Raw genomic sequence first — 16,043 nt, 5'->3', positions numbered from 1 at the left:
TTAAGTTGGAACCAGTCAGTGTTCATTCATATACCATTCCAAAAATCCTAGGGCATTTAAGAATTATGCTAAATCTACTCTGTCTGTGCTCTGTAAATGGAACAAAGCCTGGATGACGGCACATCTGTTTACAACATAGTTTGCTGAGTATTTTAAGCCCACTGTTGAGGCCTACTGCTCAGAAAAAAAAAAGATTCCTTTCAAAATACCACTGCTCGTTGACAAGGCACCTGGTCACCAAAGAGTTCTGATAGAGAGGTACAATGACACTAATGTTATTTTCAAGCCTGCTAACAAAACATCCACTCTGCAGCCCATGGGTCGAGAAGTCATTTCAACTTTCAAGTCTTATTGTTTAAGAAATACCTTTCATCAGGCTCTAGTGCCATATATAGTGATTCCTTTGATGGATCTGGGCAAAGGTAATTGAAAATCTTCTGGAAAGGATTCACCACATCTGGTGCCATTAAGAACACTCATGATTTATGGGAAGAGTCAAAATATCAACATTAACAGGGGTTTGGAAGAAGCTGATTTCAACCCTAATGGATGACTTTGAGGGGTTCAAGACTACAGTGGAGGAAGTGAGTGCAGATGTGGTGGAAATAGCAAGGGAACTAGAATTAGAAGTGGAGCCTGAAGATGTGACTGAATTGCTATTACTGTCATGATAAGATTTTAATGGATGAGGAGTTGCTCCTTATGGATGAGCAAAGAAAGTGGTTTCTTGAGATGGAATCTACTCCTGGTGGAGATGCTGTGAAGACTTGAAATGACAGCAAAGGATTTAGAAATTACATAAACTTAGTTGATAAAGCAGTGTGGGGTTTGAGAGAATTGACTTCAATTTCAAAAGAAGTTCTGTGGGCGAATATCAAATGGCATTTAAATGCTACAGAGAAATTGTGAAAAGAAGAGTCAATCAATGTGGCAAATTCATCGTTGTCTTATTTTAAGAACTTGCCACAGCCACATCAACCTTCAGCACCCACCACCCTGATCAGTCAGGAGCCACCAACATTGAGGCAGGACCCTCCACCAGGAAAAAGATTACAACTCACTGAAAGCTAAGATGATGATTAGCATTTTTTAGCAATAAAGCATTTTTTAATTAAGATATGTATGTTTTTAGACATAATGCTGCTGCACACTTAACAGACTACAGTATTATAATGTAAACATTTATTTGCACTGGGGAACCAGAAGATTCACTTGACTCACTTTATTGCAGTATTCCCTTTATTGCAGTGGTGTGGAATTGAACCTACAATATCTACAAGGTAGGCCTGTATTATTTATTTTATTTATTTTTTATGTTTATTTTTGAGAGAGAGAGAGGAGACAGAGCATTAGTAGGGGAGGGACCGAGAGACAGGGAGACACAGAATCTGAAGTAGGCTCCAGGCTCTGAGATGTCAGCACGGAGCCCAACACAGAGCTCAAACTCACCGCGACATCATGACCTGAGCCGAAGTCAGACACCCAATCGACTGAGCTACCCAGGACTCCCGGTAGGCCTGTATTATTAACTATAGTTGCCACACTGTGCATTACTTCCCCATGACTCAATAAATGGAAATTTGTATCTTTTGACTCCCTTCAGCCGTTTCACCCACCCCTTCCCCATCCTGCACCTCTGACAACCACCAGTGTGTTACCTGTTCTCTATGAGCATGGTTTTTGGAGTTGTTTTTTTTTTTTAAGATTCTACTTGGATATTTCATATGGTATTTGTCTTTCTGACTTTGCCCTCAAGGCCTATCCATGTCACAAATGGCAGTATTTCATTTTTTATGGTTGAATAACGTGTGTGTATGTGTGTGTGTGTGTGTGTACATGTATGTGTACACAGATACCACATTTTCTTTATCCATTTATCCACTGATGTACACTCAGGTTGTTTCCAGATCTTGGCTATTGTAAATAATGCTCTAGTGAAGACAGGGGTGCATTTATCTTTTCAAGTTAGTCTTTTCATTTTCTTTGTTAAAATACCCAGAAGTGCAATTGAACTATACATTGGTTCTATTTTTAAATCCTTGAGGAAACTTCATACCATTTTCCACTGTGGCTGCACCAATTTGCTTCCTACCAACATAGTACAAGGAGTCCCTTTTCTCCACATTCTCCCCAAACTTTTTTTTTTTTTTAATGTTTTTATTTATTTTTAAGACAGAGACAGCATGAGCAGGGGAGGGGCAGAGAGAGAGGGAGACACAGAATCCAAAGTAGGCTCCAGGCTCTGAGCTGTCAGCACAGAGCCTGACGTGGGGCTTGAACTCATGGACTGTGATATCATGACCTGAGCTGAAGTCAGATGCTTAACCGACTGAGCCACCCCGGTGCCCCCTGTCTTTTTGATAATAGCCATTCTCACTGTGGTTTTGATTTGCATTTCCCTGATGATCAGGGATATTGAGCATCGATGTATCTAGCTAGCTGTTGGCTATCTATATGTCTTTGGAAAAATGTTCAAATCCTTTGCCCATTTTTCAATCGGGCTTTTTTGTTCTGGTATAGGAATTTTTACATATTTTGGATTGACCCCTTATCAGATATGATTTGCAAATACTTTCTTCCACTCATTAGGTTGCCTTTTCATTTTGTTTCCTTTGTGCACAAGCTTTTTATTTTAATGTAGTCCCACTTTTCATTTTTGCGTTTGGTGTCAGATTCGGAAAATCACCAAGACTAATGTCAAGGAGTTTATTGCCTACTGGTTTCATGTCTTATATTCAACTCTTTAATCCATTTTGAGCTAACTTTTGTGTATGGTGTAAGATAAGTGACCTAATTTTCCCAACAGCAATTATTGAATACACTGTCTTTTCTTGATTATATATTCTTGTCTACTTTATCGTAAATTAACTGACCATACATTCATTGGTTTATTTCTAGGCTATTCTGTGCCATTAATCTAGGTCTGTATTTATGCCAATACTTGATTACTATAGCTTTGTAATAATATAGTTTGAAATTAAGGAGCATGAGGCCTCCAGCTTTGTTCTTTCTCAAGATTGTGTTGGCTGTTTGGAGCCTTTCGGGGTCCCATACAAACTTTAGGGTTGTTTTTTAAAAATGCCATTGGAATTTTGAGAGATTGCATTGAATCTGTAGGTTGCTTTGGGTAGTGTGAACATTTTAACAATATTCGCCCAATCCCTAAGCATGATGTATCTTTCCATTTATTTGTCTGCAGTTTCATTTATGTCAGTTTTCAGTGTACAGGTCTTTCATGTTTTTGTTTAAAAATCCCTGGGTATTTTGTTTTTGATGCCGTTTTATAAATGGGATTATTTTAATTTCTCTTTCTGGTAGTTTGTTATTAGTGTACAGAAATGCAAGATTCCTGTGTATTGATTTTGTGTTCTGCAACTTTACTGAATTTATTAGTTCCAACAGTTTTTTGGTCTTTGGGGTTTTCTATATGTCATTTTATCTGCAAAAACTGACAATTTGGGTGCCTTTTGCTTGCCTAATTGCTCTGGCTAGGACTTCCAATACTATGTTAACATTTAAAATTTGACATAAAAAGCAAAGTGGTCCAAAGAAAGAAGTTTGAAACTAAATGTTGAACACTCTACTGAGTCCATGGACCAAACTCCCTCCTTTTTATGAAACCCCATGTGGGTGATGCAGGTTATTATCAGGAACAATTCTAAGTTACTACAGCTTTGTCACAAGCCACCCTAAAAACTTAAGAGGTTCAAACAGTAATCATTTCTCTCTCGGATTCTGTGGACTAGGAATTTAGGAAAGGCTCTACTTGGCAGTTCTGACTCCAGGTATCGGATGTATTTGCATTTACAGCGGCTAGAGCTGGGCTAGCGGGAAGTTAGAACACGAGGGACTGGCCAGACGTTTCTGCTTGTAGTTTCAGGATCTCTCTGTGTGGGCTGGTCTGGGCTTCCTCACAGAATTGGCTTCGGGGTGACTCAAGGACTTACCAGCCTGTGTAGCTTTGCGTGTTCCAACAGACCAGCTGTAAGCTGTGTTGCCTTTGATTTAGCTTTGGAAGTCACAGAGCAGTCCTTTTGTCGTGTCAACCAGTCACCTCTTGATCTGGGGAATGTCAGACTTTATGGATCTTTTACAACCGCCACATCTCCCCTCAGGAAGCCAGTCTGGTGTGAGAGAGGCAAGACCAGCCTAGATACTGCCACCAGGAGAATACCAAAAGGTAAGCTGCCCCACGTAGAAGGCCATGGGAGCTCACAGAGGGGAGTAAGGGAAAGCATTTTGGAGGCGACCTTTGAGCTGGTTCTTAAGATGGATTTTGACATTTTGAATGGCATTAGCAAGGTCCAGAAGTAATAAATGGTTGAACAGCGAGTGATTACTTGACTGCAATCAAAAGTGGCTGAAGGAGAAGGAGTGAGCAGAGGCCAGAAATGTGAGCCAGATCAAGGAATGCCCAACCTAAGCAGCTTCGAGAGAGGTGGGGACATGGGCAGAAAAGTAATGAAGGTTCCTCTCCCCTCTAGATACAATTACCACGGGAGAGATGGTGAACTTTCCTTCTTGGCAATATCTACTACCCCTCCTGGGTGGTATTACAGGAGTTTACAGCAGTCTCCAACTTGGAAATAGTATCAGGTAACTATAAGCATGTATTTCTGATTTGGCTTTATTAGTTGCTTGAACTATCACCTAAAATGTGACAGGCTGAAAGGCATATAACACGTGTTGAAGCCTGAATGGAGTACACAGTCTCTTAGTGCTACCTGTCGTGTAGATCAGTATGGTCCAGAGCTTTCTGTGATGATGGCTGGGATGCTACCTAACCACAGGCAGCCATTAAGCATATGAAATCTAGGGCTGGAAATGTATTGTAATTTAAGCACACGGGCCTAGTGTGTCGGTTAGCCAGGCCTACATGAAGGGTTTGGCAAGTTCAAGAGTGGAGTCCTAGGGCTGGCACAGACCCTAATGTGTGCTGTGGAAATTCAGAGTAACAGGGCTAGCCACAAAGTAATGCCATCCTGATTCAGGTTTACTGGGTCAATCCGATGGAATAATATATACCCCAGAGAGACCCCTGGTGAAAAATACTACCCAAGCCCCTAGAGTAGGGGACAGTGACAAGAGCCGGCCGGGAAAAATATCTGGGTTGGTAAGGGGATTCACAGCTCTCTCTCTGGGGAGCAATGGGAGGTTAATTTCCAGCCACGGGACTCCCTTTTTTCAAATAGAAACTTCCACAGCATCCTACTACATACAGATGGCAGTAACTTGGAGCTCTTTCAGTTCAGAGCGGGGGTGGACACTCCGTGGCTGTGCCTCCTCAGTGCTAGAAGTGATAAAAGGAAATCCATCATCCTTTCCAATCTTACTCCAACGAGTGTATCTTGAGGTCAATAATGGGACTTCATGGTTGTTTCTGAAACAAATTTATTCTCAGAATAATGCACAAAAGAAGAGGTTGAGGCTACCTTTGGGAGGCTTCCTCCCCCTCCTCTCTGAATGCCAGGGAGAACACAGTTGAGGGAAACATGCAATCACAAACAATGATCAACTCTAAAGACAAAAAGGTTTGGTCCAAAAGAACTCAACATAATTAATCCAATTACTGTGAACAGCTTCACTGAGTAGGATTAAGATATTGCAGATGTAGTGTTTCCACAGGGTGGCTCTTCAGTGCACCAGGGGGGCCTGCTTGAGGGAGATGAGGACAGAGCGCATGCGGGAGACGTCTTTGGCCTGCTTGCTGGACTTGGGGTTAAAGTCACACAGCCGGGCCACCCGTTCCCACTCAGTGCCTGGGGACGACTCGTCTATGTCGTTTACAAAGGCTTCTTCTGCTGCCCTGGAAGCAACAATGAAAGATGTTGGTTTAATGTAGAACCCCTTGTGAGCTACCTGGTGGCTGCCTCTTCATGCCTGACTGAATGGCATCTGCTTTTCCAAAGAGTAACAGCCCCTGCCTGGCTCAGGTCAGATTCAGGAGCATACACGTGGCCAGTTCTCCCAGGCACAGGGGCCCGGACTGCTGTGTAAAATGTTGGAATACAGGTGTTTGGTGCAGGGCTCACTCTCTCTCTGTCTCTGTTGACACAGAGCATTAAAAAAGCAAGTCCTTGGCCAGCTATGCACTGCCTTCATTAACAGGAGCAAAGCAGCAGGCTGGTCAAGAATGTGAACGGTGGTTTATGTTGGGCTCTACTGAGTTTCAAGTAAATTCAGAGACTTCTAAAAAGCCCACCGGTCATTGCATGATAGCCTCTGGATTTATCCCTAAGACCGGAGAGAAACAGGGCAGATCAAAAGGAATTCAAGACAAAGCTCCCATGCGAGCAGGCACTAGAGACTTAAAGCCATTCTGGAAGGGGGTTTGTTAGGACATTGTCCAGTTCAGCTCAAAGTTGGCCATTTTCCCTCCAGCCGGGTGCCTTGGGCCACTCAGGGCACTCTCTGGAAGGGGTGGGCATCTGATGGCTGAACAGCCAATCAATGTCAGTTGCTTTTTGCTAGGATGCTGCTCCAACGATCTTTCACGTCAAGGTCAGCCCACCCCCCAGTTGGGAACTGGTGGGAGCTACAGCCTGAAAGGACAGCGGAAGGAGGAGGGAAGACACACTATATTCATCTACTCCGACAAGCATCACGGGCAAAGCAAAAGCAATGGAGATGACTGGTCTGTGGGGACGGGGGGTGGCACTCTCACAGGGATGGCCGTGGCAGACACTGCTGAAGCCCAGAGCCACTACAACACTGCGACTTCATGGCACACACAGTTAGGGGCAGTGAGAAAGGTTTACTTAACTGTTCTAGGCTGTAGCAAGGATGGTTTATGTTTGTGCTTAAAGGTGAAGAGAAGAAAAGAAACAAGGAGAGAAACTTTAGGTCAGATATAGAAAATGAGAATGAGCTCAATGCAGATGGTCAGTAAGCTAGACATGCCCTTGCCACTCTAGCTACACTTGGGAACGTGCAGCTGGCTTTGCTGGGCCACCCTGCTGCCCAGCAAACCCAGACTCGACCTTTCCAGTCTCCATTTCTACTCCAGAGAGAATGTGCAAAAAATCAATCCAACACCACCTGTAAGTCCAGCATTTCACAAATCTCATTGCAAATGCATCTGGGGACCCAGGGAACCCCGCTCTGTATTCTAAAGGGATGAACGTGTAAAGGTCACAGGCCCTAAGAGGCTCTACAGCCATGAGCCTATTGTCCACCCTTCTACCCTCATCTCCCTTGTATCAAAAGCTGGTCCTAATTCTTAAGGAAACAGCAATACTGCTCTGAAAACAAGAATCCTTAAGTACTTTTCCGGAGAAGATGTAGTTTTCTTTGGAAGAATAAACCACAGTGGCCCACACCAGACAGCTTTGGCCATCTGGACCTTAAAAAGCTTGGGGCCTCTTTGTGCCACACTAGGGGGATAGGGCATCAGAAGGTGGCCACTAAACAATTTCCAACATATAAAACCATAGAGAAACAATTACAGAGCTCCCCCCTTACCCAATGAGACAATCTCCTCTGCTCTGGACTCTGCTGCCCCAAGGGAGAAGCAACCAACCCCACATGTCGTTCTATAGAATTAAATGTAGGAAATCCTGCCTCCCTCCCCCCCCCCCCCCAATAGCTCCCAACCACAGAGCTTCCACCTGTTCCAGGTGGGGACACGTCCCGTCCCCACCTAGGGCAGGTAGGTAGCAAGAAGTTAGAGCCCACCCCCCGTCCCACAGCCTTCCCAGACAAGGTCACAAATGACCCACATTTTAAAAGGGAATCTGCTTCCTTCTCTCCAAAACCCTGGATGTGCAAAAGGGCTATCGGAGTTAAAGGGAGTCACGATTCTGCAAGACAAATCGATGGGTCATACCCCCAACCTTAAAACTCTTAGGCAATCCCCAGAGTGCCAATCTGAAATAATTCAGAAAGCAAAGCAACTTGTGACATAACAGGAACATTAACTCTAAACAAAAAGTAGAATCAAAACAAGAAAAGGAATTAGTTTTGCAACATACACATAACCAATCACGTCAGCGAAGGGTTGTTTGTAGAAAGCTTCATCTGCCACCCTAGACAGCAAGAGGTCCAAAAGGCAGGCAAGCAGGCAGGAAAAAAGAGAGAACATTGAGAAGCAGAAACATCTCAAATCCACAGTAGAGGCATGACTGTGCTCCAGGGCGCTGCTCCCAAGGCTCCGTCCTCACCCAGCAAGGCTTCAAGTGCTGGAGACCAGCAGGCAAGGTTCTCTGCTGGCCTTCCCCACCTTCTCCTGACAACGGCGAGCCTTTCTCAGCGCCCGCTTCCAGGTAAGCCCTTTTAGAGACTCCGAATCCATCCGATCCAATCCTCAACCCCAACGACCTAGGAGAACACTAGGACATGGTCTCACCAACACTTTACAGATCAGGTAACAGGAGGCCTAGAGATGAAGCAACCTGCCCAACCCCAGGCGACAGAACTCAGAAGCAGGCCGGCCTGGCTCTCTGCACTGTGCAGTAAGGCTTCTTCCCCGCTGGCGGATGACCGGGAAGCCACGCCGCCTTCCCGTCAGCCTCAGGGAGTCTCGCTAGGCACGAACGCTGCCAGCTGCCCGACACCAAACGCGCTAGGCCCCAAAGCCACTATCCAACTACTGCTTCTGAACCACCCTGGCTCAATGGGATCAGTTTTCAGTATTCTGGGAACAGATGAGGAAAAAGTTGCCGGACACAAGTGGTCTGGCAGAAAGGACTGCAGCCCAGGGTCCTGGCTCTGGCACCGTCTTCCTGTGTGTCCCCGAATAAGCTGGTTCGTCCGCTCAGTCCAGCCAGACTGGACTGCCACCACAAGGTGCAGTCCAGAAACCCCAACTTCACTTCCCCTCTCACACCAGGAATGGATCAAAGTGGCAGGGCTCTATGGGACAGAAAGGGAAGGGGGGCATGCTGGGTGGAGGAGTTTACACCCCCACAGACAGGCTGGCTTATTTAGACTTTGTTGCCCCAGGCTGAATCCCTGGGCCTAGCCAGCCCACCCCATCTATTGTGGGTGGGCAGGAAACCTCCCTGCGGAAATCTTACCCTGTCCTTTGCCAGGCTGGTTTTGGGGCACAGGAGCGGGAGGGGCATTTTGAAGGAAAATCATGCCTGTTTATTAACCTAAGGTCACTTATTTATTTAAAGGGAAATTCTAGTAATTTTATTTCAGTTTATTTTTAGACTCACCCACAGCCTGCCTTCTTTCCCATTTTGGTTTATACATAGGAGGTGTTTTGTGGAAATTTGATTGTAACTCTCAGTGAGTCACCAGGAAAACAGAGTTGTTTGTGGGCAGAATGAGTGGGCGGGAAAGGAAAGGCCAGACAGCTTGTAAGCCCATAATCCTTTTAGTTTACACAAAGGGCTAAACCTAATCAATTTCAGTTTGTGCTTGCTCCTACTGGAAGAAAATAAAGGTTTAGTGACTCCAGTGGAGGCATCACTAAGACAACAAAAGCCTGAATGCCAGGCTTCTGTTCCTTTGCAGTTAGCCTCAAGACTAAAGAGTTTGTTAGTGACAGCAGAGCCCCATCCGGGTCCGGTTACAGACAAGCAGGACAAATGGAAAATCATCATCTAAGTGGCCTGTTTGTTCTTCACCCACCAGACAGAAGGGCCTAAAAGCAGCAATCCTCATGGAAGCCTGTGGGAAAGGGGGTGGGGGGAGGGAGGAGGAATGCCTTTGGGCCTGACCACAGGGTGCTCAAGAGGTGACCCACATCAATAGCCCCAACAGGGCATGGGAAAAATGTCTGCCAACTTTTAGAAGTCTTGAAAGAGGGGAAAAGTTAGCACCAGACACCCCTGTAAAAGGGGAAATGTTTCTGTCAGTTTGGAAGGGAACATGGTCTGCGGCTGGTCTGGAGTACACACTGTCCTGACTGGCTCCCGTGGAGGAGGAATTTGTTTCCACAGGCTGTCACTAATAATTGATGGCTCTTGTGCAGTGGCATCTGCACCCTGCGTTGGGATAAAAGCAGGGAGATGCAATCTGAGGACTGACACCAGTCTACAGATGCAGTTAAGACAAGATCTGCGGTCATCTGCCCAGCACCACGCCTGGGCACCTAGCAGGTTTTAGTTTGGGGCACCTAGAAGTCAGGAGGCCTGACGATACACTCAAATATAGGCCCTTGCTACCCACCGCATCTCTTCTTTCAAACTACTCTACCTATCTTTGTGTTCCCCTTAAAAATCCAGCTGCTACAAAAGTCATCCAGAGAGAAGGGCACATGCTTGAAACGGAACACTTCATTTTCTCAAAATACTCTTCACCTACGAACAGAGTTCCTTTACATATATAAATGGGACTTAGTCCCACAGGATGCTGTTTGGAGAATCAAACACGGAGGGGGAGTGGTCAACAATGTCACAATCTCGAGGAGGGGGTGTGTGCCATTGGAAGAAGTTCCCCACGGTGGCTCTAAACGGCTCCCATGCTAGTCCATGAAAACTAACTGGAGTAAAATGTAAAAACCACCCCTTCTATCCTGGAACCCTGGTGACAATGGCTCATGTGCCTCCAGTTTTACATACTCAGAGTCTGCCCTGCGCTTCGTGACCTGGTTTTGAAACAGCTACACATTCTCCATAAGTGGCAAGTTGAAGTCTTTTCCCCTCTCTGGAACTTGGGAAGTTCACCTATGACATCATCCAACCCGACATTCTACGATTCTAAGAAAGGTACCCAAGCCCTAAACCGATGCCTGGAGGGACTAAACCTTAGAGACTGAGCTCCTGAAAACAGGAGTGCTTACTCCAAGGATAACTGATACTGTATACAGACAACCCCTTTCTTTCCAGAAAGGCTACAGTTTAGCAAAACTGGCCTGAAAAAATTTCCGCAATTAGAAGCCTATTCCCACCATAATAATTTTTTAAGCCTGAGAATCTGTATGTCAACTTGTTTACACATCAGGGACCCTGAACAGGGAGGGTCAGCCCGGTTTTACCAAGTACTTCAGGGCAGACAGGCCCCCCCGGGCAACTTGCTAGAATAAATGGGGCCTCACATGGTACTTGCACAAAGAACTCGCTCCTCTCCCTTTAGAGATGTGAACTTGTATCTGTGGTAAATCATCTGGAATGAGCACAGAATAAAGCAGCCTGGACCTGTCAGCACTTCAAAATGACCACAAGCTCAGGAGAAGCCCTGGTAGTTAATGCTACCCTGAGCAACTCAATGTGAAGACCAGAGGGCAGTCCCCACCGTATTAGAACTTCACTGGAACCTGAGAAGCATTCCTAGAAAATACCTCCCCACAGGAAGGGGGCCAGGACTAGGCTCCCATTTAGCATTTAAGACGCAGCCAACAGAACCAACTATGGCCAACAAGAGAAAGGTAGCCGAAGCCTACCGCACACAATGGTCCATCTGTTCTGCTGTAGGTGCCCCAAGATGGCACAGGTTGGCTGGCAAAGCGGTCTGCTCCCTCTTTTCTGGCAGGTTTCCAGCAAGAAGCTGCCAGAGACCAAAGCACTTAAACCAACTTCTGCCTCTGAGGCAGGAACCTACGAAGGCGCTTTACCCTGAAAATTACAACTATCCCCAGGCTCAGTCTAGCCTATCTTTCCACTGAGGTAGTGAAGCGACCGTGTGAGAGCTGGGCTCAGGATGCAGCAGGAAGGTGAGCCACTGGCCTACATCAAGGCCAGCAGTGCTGCCTCCACCTCTCTGAGCTACTTCCAAGCAGACTGAGCATGGAGACCACAGCTCCTGCTCGGCTGGGAGAGGAGGAGGCGCTTAGTTTCTCCCTCAACTTTAGGGAGTACATCATAAAGAGCACTTTCAAAAGGTCAATCTTAGGTCAATTTTCTCAGATGTATGCGGAGGACCCTTCGTTCTCAAGTCACCATTTCGGAACATCCCTGGCTACTGAATTACAAAGCACATTTCCCTGCTAACGGGCCCCTCTGCCTAGCAGCTTTCAGAGAGCAAGGCTGTATTTAGGGGCTGCAACATGACCAAGTCTATAATCCCCAAAGTACTGAGATCCGGGTATATTCATAACACAGCCCTTCATTTCAGGGTTACGTTTCTGCATGTGGACTTAATCTATGACATAACTTTCCCTTTTGCTGCTTCATACCGATACAAGCAACACATATTAACCAAACTCTTAGCTGAAGAGCTAAATCCACTACAACTGGGATGGCTAAAGGACAGGCTGGATTAAGCTCATAAGACCCGAGAGACTTGCAACCTTTATGTTTCAAGTACTTTTTCCAAAACCTGCAAATACATTTCACACTAAAAGAGGCAGCACGTGAGAACTACAGTGGCCACTGGAAATGAATTTGATTCCATCCTGGAAAGCAAGCAGTGCTGGTAGCACCGGGGACTGACCTGTTATTTGCTTTTGTTTTCTGTAGCTGCTCGTCCTGCCTCGCATACCACTCTTCTAGCTCCTTTATTGCTTTTTCTTTCCACTCTGCTTCTTGCTTCCGAGAATTGGCATCTTTGAAGGGAAGGAAAAGAAATAAAATGAGGCGAAACACAAATCGAAGTCTGCTCCATAAATTTTTTAGTCTTATTAAAACTGCTGTGTGCTGGCGGGAGACTAGGCAGGAGGGAAGACAAAATTCTGTTTTCCCTGTTTGTGCATCCAGTCTCTGATCTCAGGGATTCCATTCAAGGGGTTTCATATTTTATCTCAATCCACTGACATTAGTGGATTCACTAATTTTGGGATTTCTTTTGGGGGTGGGGTAGGGGAGGAATACTTTCTTTCTTTTTTATTTTTTTGTTAATGTTTATTTATTTTTGAGACAGAGAGAGACAGAGCATGAACGGGGGAGGGTCAGAGAGAGGGGGAGACACAGCATCTGAAACAGGCTCCAGGCTCTGAGCTGTCAGCACAGAGCCCGACGCGGGGCTCAAACTCACGGACCGCGAGATCATGACCTGAGCTGAAGTCGGACGCTTAACTGACTGAGCCACCCAGGTGCCCCAGGGATACTTTCTTAATACAAAAAAGCCTTTGGGGGCACCAACCAGGGAAAAAACAACTATGGACCATTCTTTAATAATGCTGTCAATATCAGTTCAGGGTGGACAATTAATATTACATCATCTAACAACATCTTCTCCCAAACTATATTTAACAGCCTAGGTTTGACAACCAATGGTTTTGTAAAACAGGTTGGCACTCTCTTTTAACTAAAAATGGTAGAAGCACCTCTATGAAGCAGGGAGCTGTTGTTAAAATTACCAGAGGTAGAGAAGATTCAGGAATATAGGCGGTAGAATATAGATGGTAAATGTTGAGGGGGACCACAAAATAGCTATTCCTGCTTGGACTGCAGAGTGAGTCTGTGGCAGAGCTAAGACAGAAGTAAAAAAAAAAAAAACTAATGGAGGATTGCTGGGGGTTGAGGTGGGGTAGGGGATCACTAACAGTTATCCAAAAGGTTCTAGAAATTAGAAGACGCAAACTTAGGTTTGCCATACTGGATTCTCAAACATTAAGTTTCTCAGCTAAGTATTCACTAAGACATTTAGCTAAAAAGACCAAGTCAGTAGAGAGCGGGAGACAGAAATGCAGGTCACATGCAGTTGACATCTGAAGTTACTCTGAGAGTTCACTTTTAAACATGTTCTTAAGGAAATACTCTCTGGCAGGTGTTTTTATTTAAAAAAAATTTTTTTTAAGTTTATTTACCTTTGAGAGAGAAGACAACAAGTGCGCACACACGAGTGGGGGAAGGGGCAAAGAGAGAGAGAGGGAGAGAGAATCCCAAGCAGGCTCTGCACCGTCAGCAAAGAGCCCAATGTGGGGCTTGAACTCACGAACCCTGATCATGACCTGAGCCGACGTTGGATGCTTAAGCGACTGAGCCACCCAGGTGCCTGTCGCAGGTGTTTTATAATAGACCCCTCTTTAATCTTTATAACAATCCCAAGAAGGTAAACTCTAGACCCATGCTCAGCACTGAGACAAACTATAGCTCAGAAAGTTTGAGTAACTTTTCCTAAAGGTTAAAGTCAGTGGCAGAGCTAAGATTCAAACCCAGATTTGCCTCTAAAGCTTACACGTTCTTACTTCATTAAGCTGCCTCCAAAGGGAAGGATGGAAAGGAAAGCAAGCCTAGAAAAAAAATCACAAGATGTGACTAGAAGGTGCTCACCAGTGCTCCAGAAAAGAGTCTGGACAGCACAGAGCCAGAGCCCGACCTGTAAGTAGCATCTTCGAGGAGGTTACAGAGCAGTGGTGGTGGCCAGTCACCCCCTGAAGGAAAGAAACTGAGCATTTGGGAGCATTTTTGGGGCCTTTGCAAGCACATTTTATAGTAACAACCTACAGAAAAGGCTGTGTCTATAACTACTAGAAATAGCCTACTGGCACCTAGAAACTCTCCAAAAGTTTTGGATTCTAAAGCAGCTGTTAGCCTGTAGCCTGTTGTGTAAGTGAAATGGAGAACGCCACGATGCGACGGGAAATGCTGTGAGCTGGCAGTGCGTGTGGACAAGAAACCAAAGAGTACCAAGGTTAAAATTGAAGGTCACCTTTTCAAGAGTGGTGAAATCACTTCTAAAACATTACTTTTTGACTGCAGAGTATTTGCCTTTGTGTGTAGTCTAATGATTTTTTTTTAACTTATTTCTCTGAAAAATTAAATAAAAATTGTGATCTGCTGATTGTAGTCGCTGCATAAAACCACCTCTTTAAATCATCTACTTGCTTTTACAGATTTATGAAGGGACACTAGCAATAAGAATTTAGAATTCTTAAATGCTTAGTACAACAGGGCAGAGATCTAAGCTGCAATACAATCTCTGCATCTGGGCAGGAGAAGAGGGAGGGAAGGATGAAGAGTCCCCTTAGAGAGCAGGGCACATGGACGGCTGTCTTCTCTGGCAATCCCTATTACTGCTCATGGAAAGGAAAATTATTTGAGGACACAGCCAACAGCTAAGCTGAAAACGACTGACATGGATTCTCTATTTTTAGCATCTGTGCTTTCTCACAGTTCTTGCAAGGAAAACAAAACAAAATTGAAAAAAACACCTGAGGTTCACAGACCAATTTAATTCAGCTGCAAAGCCACATGTTTGACTTCCTTCATAAAAACATCCTAAGGGGCCACCTGGGCGGCTCAGTCGGTTGAGCATCCGACTTTGGCTCAGGTCATGATCTCACAGTTCGTGGGTTCGAGCCGCGCGTCGGGCTTTATGCTGACAGCTTGGGGCCTGGAGCCTACTTCAGATTCTGTGTCTCCCTCTCTCTCTGCTCCTCCCTTGCTCACCCTGTCTCTCTCTCAACAATAAATAAAGATTAAAAAAAAATTTTTTTTTAAAAAGCATCTTAAGAAAACTACAATTCACTGAACATTCCTAAGGTGCCCAATCTGGTAACTGAAAAAACACAATTCTTCCAGACACCAAAAGTGTACTCCGTCCATGGAAGACAACTTTACTAAACTTTGGGGAAAGGGAAAAGATAAAGTTGGGTTCTGAAACGTGAAAAATACTAATACCAGCTAAGTCTTGCCTCTCAGCTTACTCAGAAGCAGCAGCCAGGACCAAGGCTGCCGGCACCACAAGGACAATTTTCATCTTACCCGATGCAGGAGCTACTAGCTACACGTGGCTGTTAAAATTTAAAATTCGGTTGCTCAGTCACACGAGTCACATTTCCCGTGCTTAACAGCCACATGTCGCTAGTGGCTACCATCACTGGAGAGCAGAGATAACGTAGTATTTCCATCATCAAAGAAATTACTACTGGATAGTGCCATAAAGGTTCAAATAGAAGTGTGTCCTTTGATCTCCAAGTCACATAAACTGGACTGGAGAAATAACAGACTCGGTCCTACTTCCAGGTGTCAACTACCCCAACCGAAGAATAGGACTCACGTGTTTACTAATTCAGTGGTTCCCAAGAAAGAATAACGCTGACATTGTGGGTACACCGAAGAACATCATTATTTCTAGATACACAATAAAATATTTAGGCATAAAATACGTGATGTATCTGAAAGTGGACCAGAAATGTGTGTGTATAAAACATACACACACACACACACATTATATTTATATAAAGATAACCCAATATGACAAAATGTTAATTA

General features: G+C 45.0%; 1 protein-coding gene across 8 annotated transcripts in view; it reads right to left on the bottom strand.

Annotated features, from left to right (window-relative positions):
* Window positions 1–16,043, bottom strand: part of CLTA (clathrin light chain A) — a 30,372-nt gene that overhangs the window by 2,784 nt on the left and 11,545 nt on the right. For 2 of the 8 annotated variants that reach the window (XM_043566198.1, XM_043566193.1), the window contains 4 exons: window positions 12,319–12,430; window positions 7,971–8,024; window positions 6,764–6,799; window positions 5,374–5,806 (listed from right to left, as the gene is read on the bottom strand). In XM_043566198.1, coding sequence (XP_043422133.1) covers window positions 5,635–5,806; window positions 6,764–6,799; window positions 7,971–8,024; window positions 12,319–12,430 — 374 coding nt within the window. In that variant the 3' untranslated portion in view covers window positions 5,374–5,634. Of the gene's footprint in view, window positions 1–5,373; window positions 5,807–6,763; window positions 6,800–7,970; window positions 8,025–12,318; window positions 12,431–16,043 lie in introns of those variants that run through there. The other 6 variants (XM_043566199.1, XM_043566196.1, XM_043566197.1 and 3 more) reach the window with 4 other exon arrangements.

This window comes from Prionailurus bengalensis, chromosome D4 (assembly GCF_016509475.1).
Source record: "Prionailurus bengalensis isolate Pbe53 chromosome D4, Fcat_Pben_1.1_paternal_pri, whole genome shotgun sequence".
Classification (NCBI taxonomy): Eukaryota; Metazoa; Chordata; class Mammalia; order Carnivora; family Felidae; genus Prionailurus; species Prionailurus bengalensis.
The sequence above is the reverse complement of the archived record's forward strand: the minus strand, read 5'-3'. Positions and strand labels throughout refer to the sequence as shown.